The following is a 17210-nucleotide window of genomic DNA, read 5'->3' as shown; positions in this document are numbered from 1 at the left end:
AGTTCTTTTCTCATTCAATACTTGTTCTTCTTGTAGCCCAATACCAAGAGTGGACTGGCCGCAAAGAATATAGTCTTCTCGCGAAAGCAAATTTTGCCATCAGCTGCAAAACTCACCGTTTTAAACCTGGGGCCAATTTAATAAAGCTGTTTAGCAGAAAATTCTGCTTAGCAAATTCCTTTTCTCACAATGTATTAAACTATCCACAGCTCTCAATTGCTCGTTACCAAGTAAGTTTGTATCCCTACAATTATTTTGAGTAATAACCAACAGTGCCCAATGCCTTTTTAGAGTGATTACCAAACGAATACCTTCCCTTTAAGATACGGGTGGTGTGCCAGCATCGTCTCCCATTGTCTGTCGTGCCTGACTCTCTTGACGGGATTGTGGAGTGATACCACCGACCATGAACGCCTGAACTTGGCCTGTTTACCCCCGTGTCCTCTATACTCAAGAACATCCTTCGTTTCCTAATACCTGGAAATTGATCATGTTTCTTTCACATGATGTTGTTATGGATATAAGTACAGCATTAGCTTTGGGAAGAGTTCATTTCTGTCTAAATGCCAAGTTTAAGATCATAAAAATAGCATGCGGGAATTGTTTTGGAAGTAACTAGTCACGTTTCTTTGAAACGGTTACACACGTTTCTTGGTTTGTTCTAAATACATAATGTTTATATAAAAGTAGTGTTGTAATGCAGTTTCGTTGGTGGTTTGCGACAAGTAATGATTATGCCCAAACTTCATGAATTTGTTTAAAAACTGTTAGTACATTGTGCTTAGCAAATTGACGCTAAGCTGAAATTGATAAATTCACAGTGAATACATAAGATGGCACTTGAGCAAGATTCGTATGTGCTTAGCAACTTCTAACTGTAAAGTTGTACTGAAATTGTACCCGGCAGTTTGTAAAGATTGTGTAAATTGGTACGGACTGTACAAAGAGTTGTTGATGAAAGCGTCTTTAAGAATTGTTTAAGTGAACCAAAATAACACAAAGTTAAACTGGTTTATATAATTTCCTTGCTTTCCTTTCTGTTGATAGCGCCATTGGGGAAACACTGTAATAAAAAATATATTTAAAAAAAGCTTAAAGTCACCTGGAAGTGGTATTTTTTCAAAATAAAGCGTTTGTTATATGTGTGGAATGTGAATAAACAGTTAACTAAGGTTTTAAAAAATCAGTTCTTATGTTATTTACAAATTTAAGAGTAGACCCCGACCCGAGAGGGCGCTGTTCGTGACGTCAATCGAGGCAGACTTTGCCTGTAATGCGTAGAGTAAACACAATTGCAAAGTACATGTACGGACCAAGTCGTGAGTTTGTACGTTTCAAAAAAGATTTTTTTTGTTTTTTTCCGGCAATGCCGACCAGGTGTATTGCTGCTGAATGCAGAAAAACACTTTTTGAAATGTACCAACTCACGACTTGGACGTACATGTACTTTGCACGTGTGTTTACTATACGCATTGCAGGCAAAGTCTGCCTCGATTGACGTCACAAAAGGGGTAGGCGGAGTCAGCCCCCAAACAACTTTATATATTTTTTAAACATATAAATCGTGACAAACAATTACTAAAAAAATTGTTTTATTGTTCGTAAGCATATACTCTTATGTTTGAAAGAAAAAAATATATATTTCCAGGTGACTTTAAATAGTGTGTTGTCTGCACTGCAAATCTCTGCGTTGTTAACCACAACATTGTCCATATAGCATCAGTAGTTTAAGAAATACAAAACAACTTACACTACATGTTTTTATATCTATTTGTAAAAAAAAAAAAAAAAAAAATGAAACCTGATCACAACATAATGTACATTTCGAAATGGGTGAGTGATACCCTCAATTAATCATCATTTTCCATCAATTCATTAAATAATCCACCAATTAATCCATCATTGTTTTAAGCAGAGTCGTATACACAGCTTTTGGATTAAATAATACACCTTTGTCAATTATGACTGATATTAATTTCTAAATGCTTATAATAAGTAAATAAAATAATTTGTAGAACACTAACATCCGGTGGTATACAACAGCTGTTAACACAACGGTTTGATGAGTGGACAAATAATGGACCAAATCACGAACATGCCTCGTGCTATCAACATCATTTGCATAATGACACAAGCCAATCAGGAAATTGTAAATATTACTGGAGGATGGGTTTTGCTTATTATTATTATTATTTGTTTATTATTTTTGTTTATAAACATCAACAGGTGTGGAACATCCGATATTGAACTGATTCAGAAAGCAGAATTATCTGCCTGTAGGTTTGTGTTGGCTACGCGTTGTGAAACTAAATGGTACACTAAACGTCGTAACAATAATGGTTCTGTATGGGATTTGAGGTGTTGTATTGTGAGGTATCATATTTGGTTTGTGTAACACCATGTGTGTATTTCTACCTGCCAGGTAGAGTTTGTTCTTTAGAGAACTGTCTTGCTCTATTGTTCAATATATCGTTCTATTCCTGCACCAAACCGCCATATAACTTTAATAAATAATGAAACATTTAACACACCTAATATTGTTTACTCGAAAACGTGTATTTATTTTAGTGCATTTTGAAATGATTTTTTTTTTATGATTCTTTTTTTTGTTAAAAACTGAATAGCTTTAGACATAAAAGTGGATTCTCTCACAAGCGACGCGGTGCTTTTCGGTGTTCATAAAGGCACTGGACACTATGTGTAATTACTCAAAATAGTTGTTAGCATAAAAACTTACTTGATAACAAGCAATGGAGAGCTGTTGATTGTATATTAAATTGTGAGAAACGCCTCCCTCTGAAGTAACATAGTTTTTGAGAAAGAGGTATTATAATTTCTCACTCAAATATTAAAAGACTTCAGGACTGAAGCCTTTTATTATGCATCTGAAATCAAACAAATTTGTGCAACTAGTGTTTTTTTTCTTTCTTTCTCCTCTTGCAACTTCGATGACCAATTGAGGCAAAATTTTCACAAGTTTGTTATTTTTACGCAAATGTTGGGATACACCGAGTGAGAATACTGGTCCTTGACAGCTACCAAAAGTGTCCAGCGCCTTTAAAGCTATCCCTTCCCCTACCATGAATAAGAACGTGCTACTGTTGTAACTCACACAGTGCCTTTAAAGCTGTCCCTCCCCTACCATGAATAAGAACGTGCTACTGTTGTAACTCACACAGTGCCTTTAAAGCTATCCCTCCCCTACCATGAATAAGAACGTGCTACTGTTGTAACTCACACAGTGCGATTTCATAAATATTAGTAAACACTCCCAAGGGCACATTGATAATAATATCATGCTGATTGTTTTTGTAGCTCCTGCATGTTCAGTTTATTATAACAGCGAAGTGAGACCCAATGGCATCGCAGTTAAGCAGAAAATACTGCTTAGCACCTTTCTATGCTAAGCAGAACTGAACATGGGTTGGGCAGCAGTCACAATAATGCAAACTTTGTGGACTTTTTGGTTGTAACTAGTTTCTGAAAGTAATATTTTTTTCCTCAGCAAGTTTTTGTGTAAACAGGCTTCATGAAAGTGGGCCGACGATCAAAGTTGAACATTTTCTGAGACCCTTCACAATGCTGTATCACTTTGTTGTCACCCTTTTGGCTGTTTTATCATTGTAAATTCCTCCATGCTATTCTATGTAATCAAACCGAGGCTGAAGGGGAAACTCTCCTGTATAAGATGTCCGTCATAAAGAATGGGGGTCACCATCTTGTTGGTGTTGTTGAGGGACAAATACAGAATGAATTCGACCATTCGTCAATAACTCTCAGTTTCAGGTTTAAGATCTACTGGGTTCAGCATGACGTTGTTTTGTGCAAAACAAACACAAAACCAGCAGGGGATAGGAATTGAATCGGGATAGTTACAGTTGGTCTGATTTACCCAAATACACTATCGTTGAAATTGTACCCATATTCCTATAAGTAGATTGTCAGTGGGTATTTCACCAATAACTTAATCATGAGAATTGTTCGCATGATCTCGAAGTGAAAGCAAAACCAGTTTTACGGAATAAGAAACTGCTCACATAGAATTCGAACCGCCCCTAGCAACTGTGCTAGCTCGGTGTTCTAGTGGTAATACATGTTGGGTTCGAATCCCACCCGGTTGCCTGTGGGTTTATTCTCCTTCACAGAACATGGGAAAATAGTGAGTACATAATCAGTGCAAGGATAAAAACAAATAATATGCCCACATATTTATTCCTAACTCGTCGCACAGGCAGTCATTTATCCTCCTGTGTGAAGAGAAGCAATCAGGAGAAAACATGGCGATCTGTAGAGCCGTCTAATGTTGAATTTCTCCTCATACACACACACACAGGTTTGGGCCCGTGCTGTGTTTCCTGTCCTAGCTCTATGATCAGAGCTTGTAATATTACGTTGCAGATTTTTCTGCAGCACCAAAATTTCAAAGAAACAACTGTACTGTATATAAACGCCTATAAAAAAAGGTGAATTCCCCCCCCCCCCCTTTCTGCGCAGGACGAATGTGTAGTCTAGTGTAGTAGCATAGCTGTCACAAATAATGTGGATGCCCCAGGAAACCGGGAATGAAATCTAGAATTGATTAACTACGTCATTAAACGCAATGTTTTCATTGAGTGGTACTTCCAGCCAGAGTCACGTGAATGAAGCAATTTGATTTGTCAGTTTAAGTTGGGCCAGGTGTGCTGCACATGATTGCGTCGATCTATGCAACTACATCAGTGTTCGCTGCTCTATGGACGCTGAGTTAGAGCTCTTTTAAAATGTTGAATTTGCATTATTTTTTTTAACGGATCCAACGTGTGCGGATGAGTTGTCTTAGGGCGAAGGCTATTTGTGTATTTGGTCTTATTGTCAAAGATTTAAACTGGATAAGTGTGTTGGGAAAGCGGGTTTGGGGAGGGCGTTTTCTGTTTGGTAAGCACCAAGTAACATTGACAAATTAATCCTTTATGTGTTTGTTTTTTCTTCACTGCTTTCATAGAATGTATCCGAAGGAACATCGAGCCGTCTTTTTGTTGTAGTTGCGGGATGAATGGTGTCGTGGGATATCGGCAGATCTGTCAAAGACCGAAAACATTTTTTTTTTAAAACAACATATTAAAACAAAACACCCATGCATCCCAACGGTGAAAAATACCCTTCAAATACCCTCCCCCCCCAAAAAAAAAAAAACCATTAACAACAACAACAACAACAACAACAACAAAACCCAAAACCGGAACCCCACACCCCTTTCTGATTAACAGCTCCACTCCTCTCTTTTTTGGAGTTTGTTCATTTTAGTTAGACCTGAACTGTTTGAGTTGAAACACACTGTGGTTTCCTTCAGATCACATCAAGTGACCCAAACTCACATTACGTTAAAACCTCCACGTGTTTTCAATATTGAAAGTGTACGGCAATTTACTCCCAACATTGTGGTTTGAACTTTATAGAACTTGCGATTGTCAACTTTTCTCCCTTTTTTGTTGAGCCTATAAATACACTTGAACGTGTTGTAAGCAGATGCTCTAGACTTGTGATTTCCCTTGATGCGGTCATGTTGAGTTTGTGGGAGTCAAGTTCAAATTAATTTTGTTCTTAAACATGTGTAATTTCTCTTGCTCCAAAAATGTGCAATTGAGGGTTTCTTAAACTTACTTTCATGCTGTAGGCCCACTTGTCATTTGTTAAACCAGTGCAGCATTCTACAGTAGTTTGGGTGCTCTAATACAGAAGGGTTACCTCCTCTTGTTGCGACTCTCATTTATAAATTTAGTTTATAACTACTTATTAACTTGTAATCAATATTTCTGTATTTTTGTTGGTGTACAAATGGAAGTAAAACAAACAAACAAACACCACAACACCCCCAAACAAACATCAAACCAACTAAATAATTTCCCCGCCCCTTTTTTGTTTTGTACGTCGAGGAGAATCAAATGATGGTTATTGCACATGGTGATTTGACGAAGACTGTGGCGGTATTTTAAATGGTTTGTTTGTCTCATGTTCCAGTGGTACTAAGGTCACCAAAGTGACCTACTTTAGTGAGCTCGTCCTATCTGGGTAGTACATTTTGGGTATCAACGATTTGGCAGTGACCAGGAGGTTATGTGTTGGTCCTGACTGCTCGTAAATGGGGAAAAGGCCATGCAATTTCGGCCATGCATTGTGGACCATCACTTCAGTCACGTTCCCTGTCTTTGGCATATGCCCTGTTTTCGATACTGAATCAGACTCTAATTTCACTCAAAAGGGGATCAGACTAATTGTTTCCCTCTACGTAGGTAGTATGTTTTTTCATTAATGTGATTTGCAACTATTTGCAGTTGAGCCATTGGCGTTCGATGTTACTTCCAATTGCATCTCATCGTTTTCCACCCTGTGGTAGACCACAGACAGACAACAGACAGACAGACAGACAGACAGACAGACAGACAGACAGACAGACAGACAGACAGACAGACAGACAGACAGACAGACAGACAGACAGACAGACAGACATACAGACAAAAAAACAAACAAACAAACAAACAAACAAACAAACAAACAAACAAACAAACAAACAAACACCCCAATAGCCAGTTTGCCGACAGTCACGTCTGCATAGCCCATTATTCTCAAATATTGTTTTCCCCTCTGATCGTGACATGTTATTGCATTCAATGACAACCCATCCGTTTACTACAGTATTTTTCCCCACCCTTAACCGTTTGCTTACGTACAATCATATCAAGGTGAACACAGCAAGGCCGTAGACACCTGAGGAATGTTTTATTGAATGCACCATCCATGAAGCGGAATCCCATATTTCCACCAGCTGTTGGAGTGATTCTCATACGGGACTTAAAGTGACCCCATCTTAGGCCGGCTGATGTATGCCAGCTCCCAGGCGAATCCGTATAAATCAGGATTCCAGATTGCGTGTACAGATCGTACTTTACTTGGTATCCTCATGAAGCTTCTTGGTTCCCCAGCAATTTCTTGCTGAAGGTCCACTGGGGTTATCTTGCATTGACGGCGAGTAGGTTCTACTCCAAATAAAAGTCCCCGTATGATGTTAAGGGCACCCTGAATGATTCATGTTTTCGAGGACAAAATCACTCTGTCACTCAAATTGTTTCAAAACATGTCTGGGATATCGCAAGGGGCTGTAGAGACAGTTGGGTAACCCTGGTGGATACCGAACTAACCCTTGAAAGGTTCAGTATTTTCTGGGAGACTTCAAACCGTGGCCCCACCCTTCATTCGTATGGTGTGATATGGTTTGTTGTCAGTTGTCCTGCCCATATGAGGGTGATGGATTATTGGGGTGGAGGTGGGTGGGGCCTCTGAAGACCCCCAGTTCAGACGAACTCCAAAACCACACCCCCTGTCACAATGATGAATAACTGAACCTGTGGATATGTTGATATACAAATAGAGAAAGGACCACGGATAACTATGTTTGAAAGACAAGGAGGGGGTGGCGCAGAGATAGTGACACCTCCTAACGACTGGACCTGGTGTGGGTATGTTGATGAAATTGTTTGAAGGACGGGAAGAGGAGGGGTTCGACCATGGGCAGAGAACATTCATTCCAGACGATTGTGAAAAGTACACAATGTTGATGTAGCTGTGTTTGAGTATCTCGTCTTACCTTAAGATTCCCCTTAGGTTTTTAATAACTCACAAAGAGTCCTAGGACTAGTCCTAAGTTAGGACTATCTTAATGAAATCAACCTCATGGATCAATTAGTCTTTATTCAAACGTATGGAAAATCTCTTTAAATTATTTAACTTTTTACTGTATGCAATTGGGGAAACTAAAGCATGGAGCAGGGGCTATAAATAAGGATGGTTGTTTTTAATCTGCAGCCAAGATACACGCCCTCCGTATCCAGCATGCATCCAGCCCGTATCCAGCCCACATCCAGCCCACATCCAACCCTTATCCAGAACGCATCCAGCCCGTATCCAGCACGCATCCAGCATGCATCCAGCCCGTATCCAGCCCACATCCAGCCCACGACCAACCCTTATCCAGCACGCATCCAGCCCACATCTCATGTCGTTAAAATGCTCTCAGAAATGTTCCCATTTCTGCAATTTTTTTAACACATGTCGTGTTTCATTATAGACACATTTTGTCCCCTTATCATCTCTAGGGTCAGGGGTCACGCAGGTCACCAGATACACAGGGGCACCACCTGTAATTGCAGTTAATCCTTTCTCAGCTTAAACCATTTTGGGTGAATTTCGCAAGTGAATGGAACGCCTGATCAGAGAGTGTAATGTAATTACATGTTGACCTAGTTGGAGGACCTCGGTGATTAGGGACCCTTGGAATCAACACTTCAGCCATCTTGGTTTAGTGTCCTGTGTGGATTGTGTGGTAGTAACGCTGATGCTCAATGTACGAATAGGACCAGACTATTTGCCTGCCACCCCGTCATCTGACGGGAGTAAAATGCTCTGACGGAGGATTTCACCCACTTATTACGCCTTAATTCTTCCCAAGTCCCTTTGAGAAACTATGGTTTGAGCTTGGGTTTTTTCTTAGGCTTCGTCAGTTATTTTAGAAAACTTGTGTGTTTCCTTATGGGGCTTCAATCGAGCGTCCGGATCCAAAGCCAGAGCCTCTCAAGCCTATATCGTGATTTCGAAAAGGGCCTTGTCACACAGGGCAAATTGTACTTGTCCACTAGGAGACGACCAACTAGTAACTGCATTGCATGCAAAGTCACTAGGAGACGACCAACTAGTAACTGCATTGCATGCAAAGTCACTAGGAGACGACCAACTAGTAACTGCATTGCATGCAAAGTCACTAGGAGACGACCAACTAGTAACTGCATTGCATGCAAAGTCACTAGGAGACGACCAACTAGTAACTGCATTGCATGCAAAGTCACTAGGAGACGACCAACTAGTAACTGCATTGCATGCAAAGTCACTAGGGGACGACCAACTAGTAACTGCATTGCATGCAAAGTCACTAGGAGACGACCAACTAGTAACTGCATTGCATGCAAAGTCACTAGGAGACGACCAACTAGTAACTGCATTGCATGCAAAAGAAAACACTTCGTTGGTACAACAAACAATTAAAATGTTGTGCAATAAACGTGGAATTGTTTTCCTTCTTGGAGATTGACTGGAACTGGTTGCTTGTAACTTTTACCGGAGCCCAGAGTACTAAAGTCGACCACCGATGTCAGACATAATATTCCACTTAGACCAAGAACGGTCACAAATTTAACAGGCACAATTGAGGCAACCAGCTGCACTTTTTTTTTTGCAGAAGGAACAGTTCACACCAGCACAATAAATAAAGTTTTGAAATAGCGTCTTTCTGTTTACGAGAAGAAAAAAAGAGTTTTCTTTTCTCCTCCATGTTCTTTGATAATTCCTAGTTGCCTGCAAAATTACGTCATTTGACATGACCTGAACACCATGACCTCCAAATATTCGATATGCAGACAAAATGTTCCAGCCTTACCAAAGGCTTGCTGCATGCTCCAATCAATGTTTCAGTGGATTTCATGGAATTTGATAAAATACAAGGTACTTTAACAAACATATTACTAATTTGGTAAACGAGATAAACTTGTGTGAACTTTTAATTAAAATGATTGCAATAGTAAGACACAGTGCAATGGAAACATCATTTTGTGTATCTGCACTTGTTCTTATAAATGTATTTAATTCTTTTGTTTTATACCAGATGCTTTTTAGAAACCATTTTTACCAAAGAAGTGCCAAAGTTTAGCCCCACTTGATATAACCTGCCGCGTAAAGCATTGACTATTACCAGTTATTACATATTCCTATACATGTCACGCTTTCCTTGGTATGACATTGAACTATTGAACCCCCAAGAGAAAAAATAGAAATAATAATAAAAACTTTGACAGAGATCCCCAATTTTAGGGGGTAATAGAAAAATGAAATTACAGGCATGGAGGAATGATTGACTGGGGGTAGGGGTCAAATCCATTGCTGTGAGTTAGACTCAAATAAAGTGGATATCCTCACCGCATGGGGAACCATTAAACTTTTGACATGTTAAAAAGTCTGCCGTAAACAATCAGATAATGTTGCATTGGTTTGAGACCCTAGCCGTTGAGTCTCTTTTAGGTGGGTGTGGTTGGTGGTGGTGGTCGGAGGGAAACTGTTGCGTACAGCACTATTAGATTTGGCAGGCCTGATACTTCACGGAGGCAACGAAGGCCCCTGGTCATTGCCTTCGTGCCCTTGAATTGCAGGGTGGTACAAATTTACAATTTCCCCCAGAAGGTGCCCTTTACCAAGAAGAAAGTGCCTTAGTTCCCTTGCCCTTTACGAGCCGGGTATCGACTTGGTCTCACATTATGTTCTCATCTTCACACACTCTGAGAAATGTCGGGTCAGATTGACCTGCATCCAGGTCCCGTAAGGACATTTGATTTCACGTTCATTTTCCCTTACGGTGATTAGGGACCACACCAACAGAATCTTATCATGGTACGGCCATCTTGATTTTCTCCCACTCAAATCAATGTTATCCAAACCGAGGCTCGGAGGAGAAATTGTCTGGTTGTTTTTTGTACAATGAATCATTACTGTTATTGGACGCAGTGAACATGACCAAGATGGCGGCAACGTGGTAATGGTGTATTATGATATATTTGCGTAATACTTGAACTAAAGATTGGGTAGCCTTTTGTCAAGGTCTTCGTTGCTCGGACAGCTTCATATAGAGCCGCGATCCCAAGCGACTGGAAGGGGAGACCACGCACTGAGCGTCGGGCATTCGCAACGCGACTCTCAAGAGTGGTCTCCCATTCCAGTCGCTCTACAAAGCTGTCCAAGCCACGGACGCCTTGACAAAAAGGCTAAACACTTGACAGTTTTTAAATCAATTTACCTACACGTAAAAAACACAATATTTACTAATAACAAAATGAAATGCAAATGTTTTTTTAATTCCTGAAGACTGCACACTCAGTTTATTCTCCTGGTGTTAAGTCAAGTAGCTGCATCATAAATTTGGGCTTAAATTGCTTAAAACAAAGACAAAGCATTGCAGCACATAATTTGTTTCTTCGAAATATTACAAGCTTCAATAGGAAAGAAACACTGAATTCATAATTCACACTTGAAACACCATTAATTAAAGTTAACTTTTGTTTTACTCATTAAGATGATGCGAAAAACCAGCAACTATCTCCTTTTCTCTCCTCCGTTCTACTTTTTTTTAGTATGTTCTAAATCTAAATCTACTCTAACTTCTAACAAAACTGATTCTTATTATTGTGTAACTTCTTTACAGAAAATTTACAGTCAAAATCATCAGTAAAATTGTAATGGAGACAATTAGGTCGTAAACCAGACTCCTGCCTTTAAGATTCAAACGATCAAGTCACGCACTTAGTACAGACTACGACGTCACAATAATTTGACCTTTTGTGAGGTTACAATTTGACCTTTTTTGTGAGGTCAAATGGCAAGGTCCTTTTCCAAAGGCTCACGTAAATTTGTCTAATTGAAATCAGTTTCAGCTCCATTGATTTAAAAAACTAGCCAAGCATGGAATACAAACTGCTTGTGAGATACGGAATGTCGCGATATGTATAAACAAATTGTTGTCAATTGAGACTTAAAATGTTATTTTTTTCTCTAATAATAATTTCATGCCACAGTGTAGACCTTGATAGCGCTGCAGCCATCTTGTCTAGTTCCCCTTTGCGCCATTGCAATTTCAGCGCTTCATAATCAATACACCGAAATGGGCCGGCCTATTACAGTGCTTGCCTCGGTTTCAACACACGTATTAACTATGGGAGGAAAGCCCAGCAGCGTAACAAAGGTCTACTGATGACATCACCGTCACTCCACTGAATTTATACATTTTGTCAGGTTACATTTTGGCACCTATCCAGGGGGTCAGGAGCGGCAAATGGCACAGCCCTCCCTTCTCACTAAACCACGCTTGTGAACTTAAGTATGTACACCTTTTCAGAAAGTTCATTCTATTGCTGTCCCCCACCCAAGTTTTGAAAAGATGTAACACATCTTCAATGCCTTTTTCAATTTATAAAGCGTTGTCTCTGCGTTGAGTGAGATGGCGAGAGCGGAGGGGGACATGTTCCCCACCTTCTTCTTGAAAATCAATACCACTGTGCCGGCCCTTTTCCCTCACCGTGGATTTGCAACCGACTGGCTCATAATAAGTGTTGCACAACACTGGTAAAAGTTCTCCAGATTGTCCAAACTGTCAAATTTACACCCAAACCTCATCCATGTGGAAATTAAATTGCATCAGATCATTTTTGTTTGTCAACATCGACGTAGTCATTGTCATGCATTCTGCCTCTCAAAATACCGTATTTTTATCAAAAAATCATAAAAATAAAACATCTCGCCACTTTAGTAAACAATTTCTTTTACATTTTGGCTTTTTTCCCCAAAGCATATTGAATATGTAATGGATAAAGCTGTAGTCACAGGGAACGTGTGCGAAAATGGTGGTCAACAAATTTAGTTGGTGCCTGTAAACAAAAATCCAAGTTTTCTTTGCGTTTTTTTAAATATCAAATTACGTATCAAAAATTGGAAAAACAATTCCCATCAGTATAAAATATATCAGTTCGACATTCCCTTTTGAGGCCACTGGACACCTTTGGTAATTGTCAAAGAACAGTATTGTCACATTGTGTTTCTCAGAATAACAAAATCTTTTGACTCAGTTGGTCATCAAAGTTGCAAGAGAATAATGACAGAAAAACACACTCGTGCACAAGTGTGCTTTCAAGTGGCGAATAAAAAAGGCTTCAGGCCTGAAGGCATTTGAGTGAGAAATGACCTCTCTCTCAAAAACTATACGTTACTTCAGGGGGAGCCGTTCCTCACAATGTTTTATACTATCAACAGTTCTCCATTGCTCGATACCAAGTCACTTTTTTGCTGACAATTATTTTGAGTAATAACCAAAAGTGTCGAGTGGCTTTAAGAAACATTTTGACATAGTTTTATTTACATGTAATTAAAGTTTGGCATCTGGATGCATTGTTTCTGCGAACAACTGAATCCAAGAAACCCAATGGAATGTCCTTGATGCAAGGCAGCAGTAAGTGCATTGTATAAACCTTAGTGTTCCCTCCCTAATCGTACCGTATTGGAATGCCATACAAAGTAATTTTCTTCTATAAAAAAATAAATCCAGTTATGGTTCTTAAACATTCAATAATCACAGGCTAATCGTTGACCACAACTTTCACATACGTGCCCGGAAAAATACATACAACATCTGTTTCTAATATATAAAAAATAGGTTCCGATGGTTCATGGTGTTGTGTCAAACATGTTTTTTATGGTAGTGCGTTGCTAGCAACGCTTTTACCGTTGGGACATGATAGGGTAAATGTCACTTAGCCATGAACATGGTTTGCACAAAAAGCTTATCCCATGTGATTCTCCATGTTTTAATTCTGGTTACCACTCTTTTTTTTTTCTCAGATTCTTTATTTTTTCAGAAAAACTTCATAAGTTTTCGGATTTTTTTTCGCGAAGTTTCTAGCACAGAAACACAAGCGCTCACTTGTGCGTTTTTGCTTTTGGTCCTTGTATTTGTGTGTGAGTGTGAAACGTCGACTGTTCTAAACAATACCGTTTCAAATTACAAATCTTAAATCGGGTAGGGAAAACATGGTGAATGACCAATTGAATAGCTGTATAAATCACATGGGATATTATATAATAGTTTTTAGCACATGTTGCTCTCAAACAAAATGGTATTTTGTCTTACGAGAACAAAAATTGTCTTCACTCTTTCCTCACTCTGACGTCATCGATGACCGGAGCTCCTGCTTGACCTTTAATACCTCCACAATATTCAAGATTCAAGCTTTGCTCCGGTGTTTTTTTGTAATATATAATAATATATATATTTGTTTTTTACTTTTTTCATATTTTTTTTCAACATGCATTTTTTTTAACGAATTCACGTTTCAATGTAACTGCATGTTGTTTTTATTTTTATCTTTTTATAGGTTTAAAGTTTTTTTCTTGTTATTTCGTCTTGTTTCTTGCTTGTTCTTTGCGTATTGCGTTCTTATTCTTTTTATTTTTTTGTTTGCATACGACTTCTTCTTGTTTACTTGTTTCGTTTCCACAGTTACCCGTTGTTCCGACTGACACGATTGGTTAAGTTTCCAGTTATACTCGTCTAAACGTACAGGACTTTTTCAGTCCGAGTATTCGATACAAAAATATAATACTTTTTTCTATTTTTTTTCTCTTCTCTTCACATATAACAAAATCGGCAAGTTTTTTATAAAGAACGTTTAAGCAAACAAGCATTTGACCATAACATCAACACTGCACACATAACAAACATTCGTCGGTTTTACCCCACCCTGAAGTTACATCATCTCAACATTTAAATTTAGCACACTTTTTTGACAGATTCAAAGCCTACAATTTATCCGAAATTATTCTTCAATAAAGTTGTTGGTCATTAATTGACCCCCCCCCCCACCCACTCCGACCCAACAAAACACTCTCCCACTACAGACTAAAGTTTAATATGTGTGCAATGTACAGTATGTGATCTTTCGTATAATGTTGTTTAAACGAATTTGGTCAAATTCAAGTTGTGTTGTTTTACTGAGAACATCTGCAGTACAACTGACTGAAAGTAAATAATATAAATTGTAATGGTGGGCTTTCTGATCAGTCAATACATTTTGATATCAGCTTCAATGGCAGTTACCTCACTTCGAATCGGTCTATTTCCAGTTATATTGATAAACATTCTTCATTCTTGTTTCCGGTTCCTCGGATTACTTCATTTAAACAGTTGTCATTTTAAAGAATATTCCCCCCCCCTTGTGTTTGTTTTGTACATTCGTAATCGATAACTCCACTCAACCTTTCGTCACAGATAATGCCATTGAAGCTAATTTGCATAATTCTTCATTTACTTCGTTTACTCCTCCAGATAGAAACATGGAAATGACATTATTTTACCTCAGTTAGATGATAAAGATATTTTGTCAGACCTTTGGGCGAGAGTTCTCAGTCCGTTGTCAAACACTTTAGTACTGTTTTAATAATTGGAACAACTCCAACTATAAAGCTGACTAAGGTTGATAGCTGCAAGGTGTTTTTAGTTTTCAAGTCAAGAGTTTACATGTAGTACTCAGGCGACTCTGGGCTACTTGGCAGACTGCTCGTCCTCAGGCGGGCTGTCTTGAAGAGTTCAAGCTCTTTCCGGTATTTATCTCTCTCTTTCTGGACTCGTTCCAGCTCATTCTTGAGTCGGTTCACCTCCGTGTGTAGGTAGAGTTGACTGTGCTCCAAGTCAAGCCGTTGTTTGAGTCGCTTCGTACGGCAGCACTGTGCGTAGCCGCGGTTTTTGAGTGTTCTTCTTTTCTGCTTGAGCTTTATAACGTCTTCTTTCTTGTAGCCGCGAAGTTGGCGGTTGAGTTCTCTTACAGTTAAGCGAACTAACTCGTCATCACGGTACAGAGTGAAAATGTCTTTAGTAGGTTTAGTCACGGCGGGAGCGCCTGGGTCGGTACTGTCCGAGTCTGCAGCGGATGAATTACTATCATCATCTTCTTCATCTTCATCGTCGTCATCATCGCGGGCCTGCGTCTCGGAACAGTCCGAATATTTGTCGTAGTCAGGATCGGAAGGGCATAGTGCCGACATCTCACCCGTATCATAGACCGGGGACATCAGCTGTAGATTGTTGATGGTGGTGAGGGATTGAATGCTAGACATCCAATACAGCTCATCGAGGCTCGGTTTGTACTCCATGTCAACGGGACTTGGTATAAGTGCCAGGTCGTCCGGTGAATGGGGTACATTAACGCACGGGGACTCAACTAACGGAGTCAGGGATCCCGTGCCGAGGTTGGGCAGACTGGTTGGCGGGGTGCGTCGTCTTCCTACACTTGCCTTACCGATGTTGCTGCTCGTAGACACAGTCGAGGTATCGGTATGGCACTGTAGAAGGCATGAACTTCCCGGTGAGTTAGCCTGGTCCTCGCGCTTTACCTCAGCTAGAGCCAACGGTAGCAAATCGAAATCCTGGATGTATTCCATGGCTAGAGCCGCATCCGTCTCCAAATTACAGCTGGCCTGGTCGGCGTTTGCCATCACTGGATAGAGCCAGACGGCTTCCGAATGAGTGTGGTGTCACACAACACGCCGAGCTAGCACCGGGGGAACTTGCTGCTCATCAGCCGCGCTCCTCGGTCTACTTGTGACCTAAGCGAGGTCAGCTTGCTGTGTTACTGCTCGAAATGACGGCTGCTGAGTCTCGTCTGTCAAATAAATGACTGGTCTGTTTCTTCCTCTCTCCTCTCGTGGTTTGTGCGCTGCGGTCTGGTCGTGTGTTCGGCACAGGCTACGAGGGGGCTACCCCGGAGAGAAATTTGAGACACGGCAACCTTAGCCCCCAAGGGAAAGACCTTGCGACGGCTCACCAGACAAACCGCCGTAGGTGTGTGGAGGATCCCTAGGAGTGAAGGGGAGTATGGTAATGACTACCAGAACACTCTGTGCAATCCAACTTATACCAACCATACCACCGGCTGTTCTGACGTCAGGTGGTCAGCCTATAACCAGCACATTACATCATCACTTTGGACCAATCAGAGGGTGACCTTCTGTGAAGTGGGCGGGGTTAGGATAGATGAGTGACATGTTGTGCAATACAGTTGTTGTGCACAATAGTATTGTTAATATTCATAATTATTATAATCACTCATCGAGCACGTGTGATTAAACACCATCGACCAAAGGTTGAGGTTGCATTGGTAATATGGAATGACACATCTCTTTGAATGTGCGCTGGTCCTTTCTAGTTTGTATTTACCAACACAAATGTTTCAGCAGGAAAAAGGGTCAAATATGAGTAAGAAAAATATATCACTCACATAACAAATTGTTTAGAATAAAATAAATGAAAAATCAAACATTATTTTACCAGACACAATTTCGAACCATCGTTGAATTGTGTTTAACTGTTATTGTAATAAACCACAAGTTGATAGTATTGTGTAACAACCACTCTTATACGCAAGGTCAATTGTATGAGAGGATAAGTATTTGCTCACAGACAAACATATTAATGGCACTGTCGAGCCTGCATTGTTTATTCTGAGCCCAATCAATTGTATGAGAGGATAAGTATTTGCTCACAGACAAACATATTAATGGCACTGTCGAGCCTGCATTGTTTATTCTGAGCCCAA

The 17210-nt window shown here is 39.9% G+C and overlaps 1 protein-coding gene across 1 annotated transcript; it reads right to left on the bottom strand.

The window, feature by feature from the left end:
• Positions 1 to 14491: 14491 nt before the first annotated feature.
• Positions 14492 to 16482, bottom strand: LOC117289190 (transcription factor MafA-like). The gene has a single exon (XM_033770189.1). The coding sequence runs from the start codon at positions 16108 to 16110 to the stop codon at positions 15133 to 15135; it is 978 nt and encodes a 325-aa protein (XP_033626080.1). The 5' UTR covers positions 16111 to 16482; the 3' UTR covers positions 14492 to 15132.
• Positions 16483 to 17210: the final 728 nt, after the last annotated feature.

The sequence above is a fragment of the Asterias rubens genome, chromosome 4 (assembly GCF_902459465.1).
Source record: "Asterias rubens chromosome 4, eAstRub1.3, whole genome shotgun sequence".
Taxonomy (NCBI): domain Eukaryota; kingdom Metazoa; phylum Echinodermata; class Asteroidea; order Forcipulatida; family Asteriidae; genus Asterias; species Asterias rubens.
Note: the sequence above shows the minus strand (reverse complement) of the source record. Positions and strands in the feature narration are given on the sequence as shown.